We start from the raw sequence: 14,945 nt of genomic DNA on the forward strand, positions 1-14,945 counted from the left end.
CTCCTGCGTTATGTGCTGCCCGCCCCCTCTCCTGCGTTATGTGCTGCCCGCCCCCTCTCCTGCGTTATGTGCTGCCCGCCCCCTCTCCTGCGTTATGTGCTGCCCGCCCCCTCTCCTGCGTTATGTGCTGCCCGCCCCCTCTCCTGCGTTATGTGCTGCCCGCCCCCTCTCCTGCGTTATGTGCTGCCCGCCCCCTCTCCTGCGTTATGTGCTGCCCGCCCCCTCTCCTGCGTTATGTGCTGCCCGCCCCCTCTCCTGCGTTATGTGCTGCCCGCCCCCTCTCCTGCGTTATGTGCAGCCCGCCCCCTCTCCTGCGTTATGTGCTGCCCGCCCCCTCCCCTCCGTTATGTGCTGCTCGCCCCCTCCATTATGTACTGCTCGCCCCCTCCCTCCGTGATGTGCTGCCCGCTCCCCCCACCTCTCACCCCCGTGATCGGCTACCCGCCCCCTCCCCTGTCACCCCCGTGATGTGCGCTCCCTCCCCTGTCACCCCCGTGATGTGCGCTCCCTCCCCTGTAAACCCCGTGATCTGCGCTCCCTCCCCTGTAAACCCCGTGATCTGCGCTCCCTCACCTGTAACCCCCGTGATCTGTGCTCCCTCCCCTGTAACCCCCCATGATCTGTGCTCCCTCACCTGTCACCCCCCATGATCTGTGCTCCCTCACCTGTCACCCCCCATGGGCTGTGCTCCCTCACCTGTCACCCCCCATGGGCTGTGCTCCCTCACCTGTCACCCCCGTGATCTGTGCTCTGCTCACCTGTCACCCCCGTGATCTGTGCTCTGCTCACCTGTCACCTCTCACCCCTGTGATCTGTGCTCTGCTCACCTGTCTCCTCCGTGATCTGTGCTGCGCTCCCTCTCCCACCTCTCACCCTCCCAGATCTGCTGCCTCCTTCATCTCCTGTGATCCTGCTGCCTAGATCCATCCTGCAGGGTAACTATCCCCAATCTCACCTCCCACTCCCCTTCCCTCCCATTCCCCCTCCCCCCCATCTTCTGCCGCTCCTGCATCCACTGCGCCCTCTCTCATCCGCCCCCACCCTATCCCAGCCGCCGCCGTCTAACATTCACAGATACTCCCTTTATATGCCGCTGTCCCCCCATCTGCCGCTGTTCTGATCCATCCTGTAAGTATTGTTCGTGGCTCTTTTCTAACTATCCCCAATCGCATCTCCCACTCCCTCTCCCCCCCCTCCTCCCCCACCCGCTTGCCGCCAAGTGCTGATCAGCTACGTGATTGGCTGATCAGGTATGTAATTGTTGCTCGAGTTTTTGCTTTTTTTTGTGCACTCCAAATAAAAAAAAAAAAACCACAAAACAAAACTTGAACAATTAGGTACCTGATCAGCAATCGTCCTGCAGTCGTACTAGACTTTGGACAGGACTTCTTTTTTCCATCCCACCTAGTCCCCCCCCCCCTTTTTGGCAGAACATTCGTGCGTGCGCCCTGTTTTTTTTTTCTATGACATGGGGGGTCTAGTTTCCAAAATGGGGTCACATGTGGGGGAGCTCCACTGTTTCGGCACCTCAGGGGGTCTCCAAACACAACATGGAATACGCTAATTATCCCAGACAATTTTGCGTTTGAAACGTTAAATGACGCTCCTTGCATTCTATGCCCTGCTGTGCGCCCAAACATTTGATTTCCACCACATATGAGGCGTCTGTGTACTCAGGAGAAATTGCACAATACATTTTATGGTGCAATTTTTCCTGATACCCTTGTGAAAAAAAGCTACCTTGTTGAAGTAACAATTTTGTGGTACATTTTTTTTTTATTTTCACGGCTCAACTCTATTAACTTTTGTGAAGCCCCCAGAGGTTCAAAGTGCTCAATAAACATCTAGATAAATTCCATGAGGGGTCTAGTTTCCAAAATGCGGTCACATGTGGGGGAGCTCCACTGTTTCGGCACCTCAGGGGCTCTCCAAACGCAACATGGTGTGGCTAACGATTCCAGCTAATTTTCTGTTCAAAAAGTCAAATGACACTCCTTCCCTTCAGAGTCCTGCCATGCGCCCAAACAGTGGTTTTTCGCCACATATGAGGTATCTGCATGCTCAGAAGAAATTGCCCAACAAATTTTGGGGGTTCATTTAATCCTGCTACCCTTGTGAATATGCAATATTTGAGGCTAAATTAACATTTTTGTTGCAAAAAGTAAAAATGTTCATTTTTTCCTTCCACATTGCTTTAGTTACTGTGAAGCACCTGAACGGTTAATAACCTTCTTGAATGTAGTTTTGAGTAGCCTGAGGGGTGCAGTTTTTGGAATGGAGTCACTTTTGGGTGTTTTGTGTCATGTAGACCTTTCAAAAATCGCTTCAAATGTGATGTGGTCCCTAAAAAAAGTGGCTTTGTAAATTTTGTTGTAAAAATGAGAAATTGCTCATAAACTTTGAACCCCTATAACTTCCTTAATTTTTTTTTTCCCAAAATTGTTCTGATGTAAAGTAGACATGTGGTAAATGTTATTTATTAATTATTTTGTGTCATATGTCTCGTTGGTTTTAGAGCATAAAAATTAAAAGTTTGAAAATTACAAAATTTTCGCGAAATTTCCGTTTTTTTCACAAAGAAACGCAAAAAATATCGGCCTAAATTTACCAATAACATGAAGCCCAATATGTCACGAAAAAACAATCTCAGAATCACTGGGATCCGTTGAAGCGTTCCAGAGTTATAACCTCATAAAGTGACACTGGTCAAAATTGCAAAAAATGTCCTGGTCTTTAGGGTCAAAATAGACTTGGGGCTGAAGGGGTTAATTGACACACAAAAAAAACCACTGTCTTTTTCCTCACAGCAAAATGGTGATAGAGTTAAATAACCTAAGCCTAAAGGTTAATACAAACACAGAGAATGTTTGGGAGCTTTTCCGAGGGCCTCAGCATTTACCTTGGACTTCTTTTCTTGTCCATCTTCCTCATTTTCCTTTTTGATTTCTTTCTTCACCTTTTGCTCTTTGGTACGGCTGGGTGATGGACTTCTACAAGTAATAAATGATCAGGTATTAAGAATGAGAATGGCTTCACAAGTAAGGTTTTCACATCTAGCCTGCAGCTACACAGTCATTTAGAAGTCAGCAAGACAATTAATTGTACCTTGATCTTTTTTTGTCTTTGTCACGACGGTGAGTGTCTTTCTCTCGACCGCCGCCATCTTTCTTTCTATCTTTTTGTCTTCTATCCCTTTAAAGGAAAATTTGCAGAAATACAGATCATCAAGGAAAAGTAATCTCTGAACATATAAAACAGTGCAATACGGAAAACCATTAATGTCTATGTATACATTTATACGATATCAATTAAGAAATCCATAGATTAGAACACGTAGGGATTGCGTCAGGACCTACCGTTCGTTAGATTTAGACCGAGAACGGGAGCGGCTGCGAGATCGCCTCCTCTCCCTAGAGCGATGTCTCTTTCTGTCCTTCGAAGGAGAAGATTTCCTATCACGGTCTCTCTCCGCAGACCGAGACCTGGAGCGCTTGCGGTCCTTTGAAGGAGACCCGTCACGGTCACGTTTGTCAGTGAGCTCCCCGGCCATCTGCAATAAAGAAATTAGGATGTTAATCTCCGGAATGTGCCAACATTCTGACGCAATCACTTTTAGCACAAAATATTTAAAGGGATATACCCATATCTTTAAGAAAATTGATAGGTGGGGTATGCCATCACCTTTTGATTGACTAGAGCTGAACAAGCAGGCTCACAAGGCCCTGGTCACAAAGGTAGTAGTAGTAGTGCATGGATGCCGGACCAGAGCGCAATGAACCTTTTATCACCTGTATCATCCCCTATGCCTCTTCAGACTAGTAGGTGCTGATGTCATTATTTATGGCACGATACATACATGATTTCACCCCGGTCTACTAATCAGAAGAGGAGTTCATAGTATCATAGTATCATAGTTTTTAAGGTTGAAGGGAGACTCTAAGTCCATCTAGTTCAACCCGTAGCCTAACATGTTGATCCAGAGGAAGGCAAAAAAAACCCAATCTGGCAAACAAGTTCCAATGGGGAAAAAATTTCCTTCCTGACTCCACATCCGGCAATCAGACTAGTTCCCTGGATCAATACCCTGTCATAAAATCTAATATACATAACTGGTAATATCAAATTTTTCAAGAAAGGCATCCAGGCTCTGCTTAAATGTTAGTAGTGAATCACTCATTACAACATCATGCGGCAGAGAGTTCCATAGTCTCACTGCTCGTACAGTAAAGAATCCTCGTCTGTGATTATGATTAAACCTTTTTTCCTCAAGACGTAGTGGATGCCCCCGTGTTCCAGTCGCAGGCCTAGGTGTAAAAAGATCTTTGGAAAGGTCTCTGTACTGTCCCCTCATATATTTATACATTGTGATTAGAGTTAAAGGGAACCGGTCACCACTTTTTTTTTAGCTATAAGCCGCGGCCACCACCACTGGTCTATTATATACAGCATTCTAACATGCTGTATATAAGAGCCCAGGCTGTGGGTATAACATTAAAAAAACACTTTATAATACTTACCAAACGGTCGTGCTGTGGGCCTTATGGGCAACCTCTGTTGTCCGGTGCCGCCTCTTTCGGCTATATTTGTGCTCCTTCTCTAGCCACGGTGCATGACGGGTCCGACGTCATTCACACTCGCCGGCATTCAGGTCCTGAGCAGGCGCACTTTGATCTGCCCTGCGCAGGACCGGCGAGTGTGTATGACGTAGCCGCGTCATGCACCCAGGCTTCAGAAAGAAGACGAATATGGCCGAAAGAGGAGGCGCCGGTACCGGACAACAGAGACGCCCATAAGGCCCACCACACGACCGTTAGGTAAGTATTATAAAGTGTTTGTTATATCCCCAGCCTGGGCTCTTATATACAGCATGTTAGAATGCTGTACATAAGAGCCCGGTGGTGGTGGCCGCAGCTTATACGCCAAAAAAGTGGTGACAGGTTCCCTTTAAGGATGTTGCAGTTAGTGAGAAGTTCACATAATTGCCACAAATCACTGACGTGGCAGCTGGACCAGGGTCCTCGAAAAATTTTTTTGCTCAATTGTATTTGGGACCCTGCTGTTCCTGAAGGTCCAAGGTCTCTATCACTAATACTTCATTCAGACCCCTTCGGGTGTTTTTCACTGGCGCTCACAGCCACCTGCAGCCGGGTCGCTACCTTTCAATGGAACTGCTATATTTCCCCACATAGGAAGTGTCGCACAAGCTGTGGAGGAAAGACAATGCAGGGGCCAGCTCCGACCATTTTGGTGAAGCTAACCAAAACTGACATGAGAACACCAAAGGTCACTAAATTCTTGTGCATCTTCATGTTGCACAAAATGTTGCCACATCTGATGGCATTCTACACCAAAAACCACCTTTACAGTCTGAAACAAGCCAAAAAACTGACATGGTCAGTTTGGATCCCATTCATGGATGAAACACATCCGCTCAAGAAAATGAGTCGCATGTGGAAAAGAAAAAAAACCCTGACCTTCTGAACGAGGCTGAAGCGACGTGCGTTCACCATCAAACGGGAACATTCATTATCTGATCACTAACAATGATCATTACATCTGTGACAAGCAAAAAGAAGGGAATTTTGTTTACTTACCGTAAATTCCTTTTCTTCTAGCTCCTATTGGGAGACCCAGACAATTGGGGTGTATAGCTTCTGCCTCCGGAGGCCACACAAAGTATTACACTTAAAAAAGTGTAACCCCTCCCCTCTGCCTATACACCCTCCCGTGGATCACGGGCTCCTCAGTTTTGGTGCAAAAGCAGGAAGGAGAAGACTTATGAATTGGTCTAGGGTAAATTCAATCTGAAGGATGTTCGGAGAACTGAACCATGAACCAAAAGAATAATGGGGCTTTGCATGATAGCGCTGCAAGCTCAGACACTCTCCGGAGTGATGTAATTGCCACTAGAAAGGCCACCTTTTGCGAAAGACGTGATAAAGAGACATCCCGCAGCGGCTCGAAAGGTGGTTTCTGAAGAGCCGTTAGCACCCTGTTAAGATCCCAGAGTTCCAGCGGACGCTTGTAAGGTGGGATTATGTGGCAAACTCTCTGCAGGAACGTGCGGACCTGCGGAAGCCTGGCTAGACGCTTTTGAAAAAATACGGAGAGCGCCGATACTTGGCCCTTGAGAGAGCCGAGTGACAAACCCTTGTCCATTCCGGATTGGAGGAATGAAAGAAAAGTGGGTAAGGCAAACGGCCATGGAGAGAAACCGTTATCAGAGCACCAGGATAAGAAGATTTGCCAAGACCTGTAATAGATCTTGGCGGACGTTGGTTTCCTGGCCTGTCTCATGGTGGCAATGACATCCTGAGATAACCCTGAAGACGCTAGGAGCCAGGACTCAATAGCCACACAGTCAGGTTGAGGGCCACAGAATTCAGATGGAAAAATGGCCCTTGTGACAGCAAGTCTGGGCGGTCTGGAAGCGCCCACGGCTGACCCACCGTGAGATGCCACAGATCCGGGTACCACGACCGCCTCGGCCAGTCTGGAGCGACGAGAATGGCGCGACGGCAGTCGGACCTGATCTTGCGTAACACTCTGGGCAGCATCGCCAGAGGAGGAAACACATAAGGCAGTCGGAACTGCGACCAGTCCTGAACTAACGCGTCCGCCGCCAGAGCTGAGACCGTGCCATGAATGCCGGGACTTTGTTGTTGTGCCGTGACGCCATGAGATCGACGTCCGGCGTTCCCCAGCGGCGACAGATCTCTCGAAACACTTCTGGGTGCAGAGACCATTCCCCCGCATCCATGCCCTGACGACTGAGAAAATCTGCTTCCCAGTTTTCTACGCCCGGGATGTGAACTGCGGAGATGGTGGAGGCTGTGGCTTCCACCCACTGCAGAATCCGCCGGACTTCCTGGAAGGCTTGACGACTGCGAGTGCCGCCTTGGTGGTTGATGTATGCGATGGCAGTGGCGTTGTCCGACTGGATACGGATCTGCCTGCCCTCCGGCCACCGCTGAAAAGCCAATAGGGCTAGATACACTGCCCTTATTTCCAGAACATTGATCTGAAGGGAGGACTATCGGAGTCCAGGTTCCCTGGGCACTGTGGTGGAGAAAAACCGCTCCCCACCCTGACAGGCTCGCGTCCGTGGTGACCACAGCCCAGGTTGGGGGTAGGAAGGATTTTCCCCGCGATAGAGAATTGGGAAGGAGCCACCACTGAAGTGACGTCTTGGTTGCAAGGGAAAGAGAGACGTTCCTGTCGGGGGAAGCCGACCTCCTGTCCCATTTGCGGAGAATATCCCATTGGAGCTGCCGTAGATGGAATTGCGCGAACGGCACTGCCTCCATCGCTGCCACCATCTTCCCCAGGAAGTGCATGAGGCGCCTTAAGGGGTGCGACTGACTCCGAAGAAGTGATTGCACCCCTGCCTGCAGAGAAAGCTGTTTGTCCCGCGGTAGCTTGACTACCGCTGACTGTGTATGAAACTCCATCCCGAGGTAAGTCAGTGATTGGGTCGGTGTCAACTTGGATTTTGGTAAGTTGATGATCCACCCGAACTGCTGGAGAGTCGTCAGAGCGACTGTAAGGCTGTGTTGACACGCTACCCGAGAAGGGGCCCTGACTAGGAGATCGTCTAGGTAGGGAATCACCGAGTGGCCCTGAGAGTGTAGGACCGCCACGACGGATGCCATGACTTTGGTGAAAACCCGTGGGGCTGTCGCCAGGCCGAAAGGCAATGCCACGAACTGAAGGTGTTCGTCCCTGATGGCGAAACGCAAGAAGCGTTGATGTTCGGGTGCGATCGGCACGTGGAGATAAGCATCTTTGATGTCGATCGATGCTAGGAAGTCGACTTGTGACATCGAGGCGATGACCGAGCGGAGAGATTCCATCCGAAACCGTCTGGTTCTCACGTGTCTGTTGAGCAGTTTGAGGTCCAGAATGGGACGGAATGATCCGTCCTTTTTTGGCACCACGAACAAGTTGGAGTAAAAGCCGCGACCACGTTCCTGAAGGGGAACGGGGGTCACAACTCCTTCTGTCTTCAGAGCGTCCACCGCCTGAAAAAGTGCGTCGGCCTGAGCGGGGGGCGGAGAGGTTCTGAAGAAACGAGCCGCAGGACGGGAGCTGAACTCTATCCTGTAACTGTGAGACAGAATGTCTCTCACCCATCGGTCTTGAACATGTGGCCACCAGGCGTCGCCAAAGCGGGAGAGCCTGCCACCGACCGAGGATGGGGTTAGGGGATGCAGAGAGTCATGAGGAGGCCGCCTTGGAGGCAGTGCCTCCTGCGGCCTTTTGGGGGCGTGACTTGGACCGCCACGCATAGGAGTTCCTCTGGCCTTTCTCCTGCCTGCTGGACGAAGAGGATTGGGGCTTGGCGGAGGGACGAAAGGACCGAAACCTCGATTGTATTTTCCGTTGTTGAGGTCTCTTAGGTCTGGATTGGGGTAAGGAGGAGTCCTTTCCCTTGGATTCCTTAATAATCTCATCCAATCGTTCTCCAAACAAGCGTTCGCCAGAAAACGGCAAACCGGTTAAGAACCTCTTGGAGGCCGAGTCTGCCTTCCATTCGCGCAGCCACATGGCCCTGCGGACTGCCACAGAGTTAGCGGATGCCACAGCTGTACGGCTAGCCGAGTCTAGGACTGCGTTCATGGCGTAGGAAGAAAAAGCTGACGCTTGAGAAGTCAAAGACGCAACTTGCGGAGCAGAATTACGTGTGACAGCATTAATCTCAGTCAGACAAGCCGAGATAGCTTGGAGTGCCCACACGGCTGCAAAGGCCGGGGCAAAAGACGCGCCCGTGGCCTCATAGATGGACTTCACCAGGAGCTCTATCTGCCTGTCAGTGGCATCCTTTAGCGATGAGCCATCTGCCACCAATACCACAGATCTTGCCGCCAATCTAGAGACTGGAGGATCCACCTTGGGACATTGAGCCCACCCCTTAACTACTTCAGCGGGGAAGGGGTAACACGTGTCAGTGAGGCGCTTAGTAAAGCGCTTGTCCGGAACCGCTCTGGGCTTCTGGACAGCGTCTCTGAAGTTAGAGTGATCGAAGAACGCACTACGTGTACGTTTGGGGAACCGAAACTGGTGTTTCTCCTGCTGAGACGCCGACTCCTCTACAGTAGGAGGCGGGGGAGAGAGATCCAACACCTGGTTGATGGATGAGATAAGATCATTCACTAATGCGTCCCCCTCAGGTGTATCAAGGTTAAGGGCGACGTCAGGGTCAGAACCCTGAGCTGCGACGTCCGCCTCGTCCTCCAAAGAGTCCTCAAGCTGGGAACCCGAGCAGCGTGAAGAAGTCGGGGAAGATTCCCAGCGAGCATGCTTAGCCTGTCTAGGACTGTGGTCCTGGCAGGAGTCCTCCGCGTGGGACCTAGGTCCCAACCTGGGAGCTCGCTGCGGCTCGGACTGAGAGGGGCCTGGAGGTGACGATCCAACAGGAGCCGGGGCCTGTGTAAGGGCCGGTCTGGACTGCAAAGCTTCTAGCAGCTTGGCAGACCATTTGTCCATAGACTGAGCCATGGATTGTGAAAGTGACTCAAAGTTTCTCAGCAAAAGAGAACTCTGTCCCTGCCGCCTGGACAGGGGGAGCAGGGGGGGTCTACATGAGCCGAGGGGTCCACTAGTGACTGAGGCTCCGGCTGAGCAAGTGAAACAGGGGTCGAGCATTGCTCACAGTGAGGGTAGGTGGAACCCGCAGGTAACATAGCCCCACAAGAGGTACAGGCCGCAAAAAACCCCTGTGCCTTAACAGCTTTGCTCCTTGTGGACGACATGCTGTTGTCTCCTAGGAGAATGATCACTGAGGGTATATGGGTAAAAACAGGGTATACCGCCCGACCGAACAGAAATATATATATAAATACGTATCTATTCCGGCACCCTAGGGGGGACCAGCACCGGGTGACCGGTGTGGCTTACCGACCGCTAACAAGCGGAGTGTGTGCCTCCAGATTCCCAGCCTTAGGTCCCCCGGAGCTGCAGAGCTGTTCCTGAGAATCCTCCACCGGCAGAATGCCCAAAAAATGGCTGCCGGAGATCTCAGGGGAGGAGTGGAGCCGTGGACCAGGAAAGTGCGGGAATCTGGGGTCCCCACAGTGATCAGTGAGGGGGGAGGAAACATGCAGGATGCTCCAGCCCTCACATCCGACGTCAGGTCGGCAGTCCCGCCCTTACCCCTGACAGGCAGGCCCGGGGGCGGGATTTTTGCGACTAGGCCGCGATGAAGCCGGGGACTAAATTTGAGACCGTGCCCGACAAGCAGGCACGGTCGGCGCGGAAGTCCGCCGGTCTTCTCAATTCAGCAGCTGCCGCAGCGTCCGGGAAGAAGGTGCGCTCCTGCACAGTCCCCAATGGGGACACAGAGTACCTTAGAGTTGCAGGGCCCAGTCCCTGAGGTTGAATAGACTCCGGTCCGGCAGATTCCCACAGGGGCTGCGGAGGGAGCACGGTCCCAGCAAATGGATGACCGTTCAGGATCCCACTTCTCCCAGAGCCGCTAAGGGATGGTGAAGGAGATGGCATGAGGCTCCGGCCTTTGTACCCGCAATGGGTACCTCAACCTTAACAACACCGCCGACGTAGTGGGGTGAGAAGGGAACATGCCGGGGGCCCCTCTTTTCTTCCAACCGACATAACTAGTCTGAGAATGCATGAGTGGATGTGTGCCTCCTTCCACACAAAGCATAAAACTGAGGAGCCCGTGATCCACGGGAGGGTGTATAGGCAGAGGGGAGGGGTTACACTTTTTTAAGTGTAATACTTTGTGTGGCCTCCGGAGGCAGAAGCTATACACCCAATTGTCTGGGTCTCCCAATGGAGCGACAAAGAAATACACAAAGCTACGGATAAAAGCGCAGATAGGGTCTTACCAGGCAAAGGGAAGAAGTCAAGGAGAATACACTCACCTCTAAGGGTTGAGCCAGTCACAACCCCCAAGTACGCTTCAGACATGGCAGCCCCGGGTATGTAGAATTCAGTGCTAGAGAGGAGAGACCGGCTGTATGCCGCATTAGAAAAATCAACCTTGATTTTTCTTGATTGTCCTGATAAAGGAGACTGAGTTATCTGAAACGCGTCGACCTGAATAAAAGAACTTTAAAATAATCCCCATCTGGCTTTCCGGTGACAGCGCGGCATACACACGGTTTCTCCTCTCTAGGACTTAAAGCAAGAAATACAGCAATACGTTTTATAACTTCACTATATCGGAGCGGCCGACGTCTGTTCATGAACTCATCACCTCCATTACACAGGAGAAATAAAAAGATCCAGGCCATCAATGTCCGCCTGTCTCCACCAATTATACAATCACTAGATTATCTATAACCAACAATGTTGTGTGGACTAAGGAAATCATCCAGCCCTGATATAAAAGCTGTTATAGTATCTGCCATTACTACCTCTTGTGGTAGTGTATTCCACAGTCTGACCGCTCTAACTGTAAAGAACCCTTTCCTATTTAGCTGTTGGAATCGCTTTTCTTCCACTCGCAGTGAGTGTCCCCTGGTCCTTAGTACTGTCTTTGGAAGAAATAAGTCATGTGCCAGTCCTTTATATTCACCACACATGTATTTATACATATGAGATCTCCTCTGAGACGTCTTTTTTCTAAGGCCCCACTCACACTTGCGCTATTTTGACGCAAACGTAATCCGTCAGTAATGTAGTACAGTTCATTTATTTACAGTGGAAGAGCGTTAATATGCCGTGTGTGTGTCATGCAGTACCCGCTTGTGTCCACATGGTGCTGCGCTTCCACTGTAAATAAATGAACTGTACTACATTACTGACGGATTCCGTTTGCGTCAAAATAGCGCAAGTGTGAGTGGGGCCTAATCTAAACAAATCTAACTTTTCCTCCCTCTTCATCGCTGCTGCTCTGGTGTTCTTATTGGGGAGTGTTAACTCACCTGCAATAATGATGCTCCTATCACATAAATGTCACCACTGCAGCCACTGTCCTCAATGGTCTTGTGAAAAACATGCAACTGTCACCAGTGAGGTCAGTGATTGGCTGCAGCGGTCACATGTAGCTAGTTAAAACGTCATCACTGCAGGGAAGACAACAAAGCCCAGCAGGACCACCGGAGCCCCAGCAGCGCTGGAGTGAGGGGGGGGGGGGGGGGGATTTACCAGGTGAGCCATTTTATCACATCCCCTACATTTTGGCCCCCTGCTACTATAGGGAGGAGTGGTCTGATGGAGGGGTGGTCTGATGGAGGGGTGGTCTCATGGAGGAGTGGTCTGATGGAGGGGTGGTCTGATGGAGGGGTGGTCTGATGGAGGGGTGGTCTGGACTGGATAAGATCAGCGGTAACACGTGACTGTCTGGCAGCCCTTATCTCCCTCCTCACACTGGACAGCCAGGATCAGCCAGAGGGTGATGGCTTCTGCTCCCAGCCCCTGTCTATGGCCAGGTGCAGTCTGCTCTACCTCTGAGACCTTCCATCCTGTACACACTACTTGTAAACCTATATTCAGGCTCAGGGCAGTATCACCATGCGGTACCGCAGCCTCCGTCCACACACCGCAGTATCAGCCTCTCACCTGTCTGTTCCTTCCGGCCCGTTACTCACTTCCTACGTTGTTATTTCGCTCTCACTGAGCCGCCATGATTCTCACGCAGCAGTGGTGCATGCTGGGGTAAAGGGAAGTGTGCGTAGTAGAACGCTGTTTGAAAGACTACATTTCCCGGCATGCCTTTCTGCTCTACCGTAAAGCTCTCTGAGAAGCAGCTGCTGCACGACAGTTGAAGGTGGACCTTAGTGTCATGTGTTTTGTTTTATTTCCCTCACTCTGCCAGTTAAAATGCGCATGCTCATAGTGAAATGACCTGTGTAGATTATACAGAGCCTAGTAGCAATGCTCACGTCACATTTTTATACATTTAGGGATATTTAGTAACCCTTTATGTACCCGGCTATTTCAGCCTTTATGACCAAACATGTTTATCCATAAATTTGTCGCTATTGCATATAGAAAGTGTTCCCTTTTCCTTATAGGTCGAAGCGATTATGGCGATACAAAATGTATACTGCTCAAAAAATAAAGCGAACACTTAAACAACACAATGGTATTTTAGTGATCCCTTTATTTTTTGTGCAGTATATATGGCTTTATTCTACTTTTATAACTTCAGTCTGTCTCTTTCCCTGTCTGTCTGTGTCTGTCTCTTTTTTTGTCTGTTTCTATCTCTCTGTTTCTTTCCCCAGCTGTCTCTTTCTAGGTCTGTCTCTTTCCCAGGTCTGTCTCTTTCCCCGTCTGTCTCCCCGTCTATTTCGTCTGTCTCTATCAAGGTCTGTGTTTTTCCCCATCTATCTTTGTCTCTCTGGCTGTCTCCTCTTTCCCCGCCTGTCTCTTTGCAGGTTAGTCTCTGTCGGTCTCTCTGTCGGTCTCTCTGTCGGTCTCTCTTTCGGTCTCTCTGTCGGTCTCTATCCGTCTCCCCACCAACATCTTATTACCTCACATATAAGCTTCTTATACTATGAATGTCTTTTGTTCCTATAGCAACCAATCACAGCTCCTACTAATGACCTGTAGTTCCAGGCTCCATTTACTTTAATGGGGGCATGTTTTTTGGAGAGTAATTGTAAAGCGCGGGGTTAAATTTTCCTGTCAAAACATAGTCTACGACGTTCCCTGGGTCACATGAGGTGTCTGTGCAAAATTTTATGATTGTAAATGCGATGGTGCGGATACACTTTTCGTTTAACTTTTTCCTCATTATGTAGATAGGTGCAAAATTGGTAAATTGGAATGTGCGGGGTTAAAATTTCGCTGCACAACCTAGCCTGTGACGCTCTCGGGGTCCAGATGTGCGAGTGTGCAAAATTTTGTGGCTGTAGCTGCGACTGTGCAGATGCCAATCCCGGACACACACACACAAACACACACCTTTATATATTAGAGATATATATAATTAGTGGAGCCTTGGATTAAGAGTAACTTGTATTGAGAGCATTTTGCAAGACAAGCAAAGCTTTTTACAAATTTGTAACTTGGTTTAAGAGCAATGCTTTGTAATAAGAGCAAATACTCACAGTGCACACTTCCGGTTCTGTCCTTTCACCATGCCATGACCCGCTCTGGAGGTAATTTTCTGTACATATATACTGTATACAGTATATCATTGCACGGTACAGTATATACTATATAGCATGTCTATCAATATGCATTTGTGGATACAGTATTGTACTTTTCTTTCTGATAACCAGTGCAGCACATTGCTTATACTGTAGCTCTCACACACCAACAATTCCATTGTAAGCTAAAATGCAGTTTTATTTGTTTTATATTTCTTTATAGTTCCTTTGGGAGACCCAGACCTTGGGTGTTTAGCTTCTGCCTCCGGAGGACACACAAAGTACTACACCTAAAAGTGTAGCTCCTCCCTCTGAGCCTATACACCCCCTGGTAAGCCAGTCACAGCCAGTTTATCGCTTTGTGTTCAGAAGGCATATATCCACACATGCATTCTCATTTGAATTTTTTTTTTTTTTTTGGAAAAGGATTGAAGAACTGCGGGTCCACGTCTGGACTCCCGGCATATCCCTTCTCACCCCACTGTGTCGGTGGTGTTGTAAGGTTGATTTCCAAGGCTGGAGCCTTACATGCCGTGCTCCTTCACCATCCCTCCTGGGCTCTGGGTTGAAGTGGGAGCCAGCGCGGTTTCCATGCCTGGCAGGAGACCGGTCTCCGTCCACAGCCCTTTGAGGACCCTGCTGGTTCGGAGCACTCATCCCCAGGGACCTGGCCCTGCGTCTCAGCAGCTAAGTACCTGAGATGTTCATATGTTGGGGGTCCCTGTCCTTTATTGTGTGGGGAGAGTGTGTTTGCTGTATTTATTTTGACATTTCCGGCAGGTCCTCTGGCTTTTCGCCCGAGAACCGCGCCGATGGTGCCTGCGCGTCGGCCTCGCTGCTCAAATTTAGGCCCCGGCTTCGCCGGAGGCCTAGTTTCTGTTACCT

The 14,945-nt window shown here is 49.9% G+C and overlaps 1 protein-coding gene across 1 annotated transcript in view; it reads right to left on the reverse strand.

The window, feature by feature from the left end:
• The window catches only part of DDX23 (DEAD-box helicase 23), a 75,508-nt gene extending 62,898 nt beyond the window's left edge, over positions 1 to 12,610 (reverse strand). The window contains exons 1-4 of the mRNA XM_075336928.1: positions 12,526 to 12,610; positions 3,357 to 3,550; positions 3,106 to 3,192; positions 2,900 to 2,990 (exon numbers count right to left, since the gene is read on the reverse strand). Of these exons, the coding sequence (XP_075193043.1) occupies positions 2,900 to 2,990; positions 3,106 to 3,192; positions 3,357 to 3,550 (372 nt within the window). The 5' untranslated portion in view covers positions 12,526 to 12,610. The remainder of the gene's footprint in view (positions 1 to 2,899; positions 2,991 to 3,105; positions 3,193 to 3,356; positions 3,551 to 12,525) is intronic.
• Between the last annotated feature and the right edge of the window lie 2,335 nt (positions 12,611 to 14,945).

This window comes from Anomaloglossus baeobatrachus, chromosome 2 (assembly GCF_048569485.1).
Source record: "Anomaloglossus baeobatrachus isolate aAnoBae1 chromosome 2, aAnoBae1.hap1, whole genome shotgun sequence".
In the NCBI taxonomy this organism is placed as follows: Eukaryota; Metazoa; Chordata; class Amphibia; order Anura; family Aromobatidae; genus Anomaloglossus; species Anomaloglossus baeobatrachus.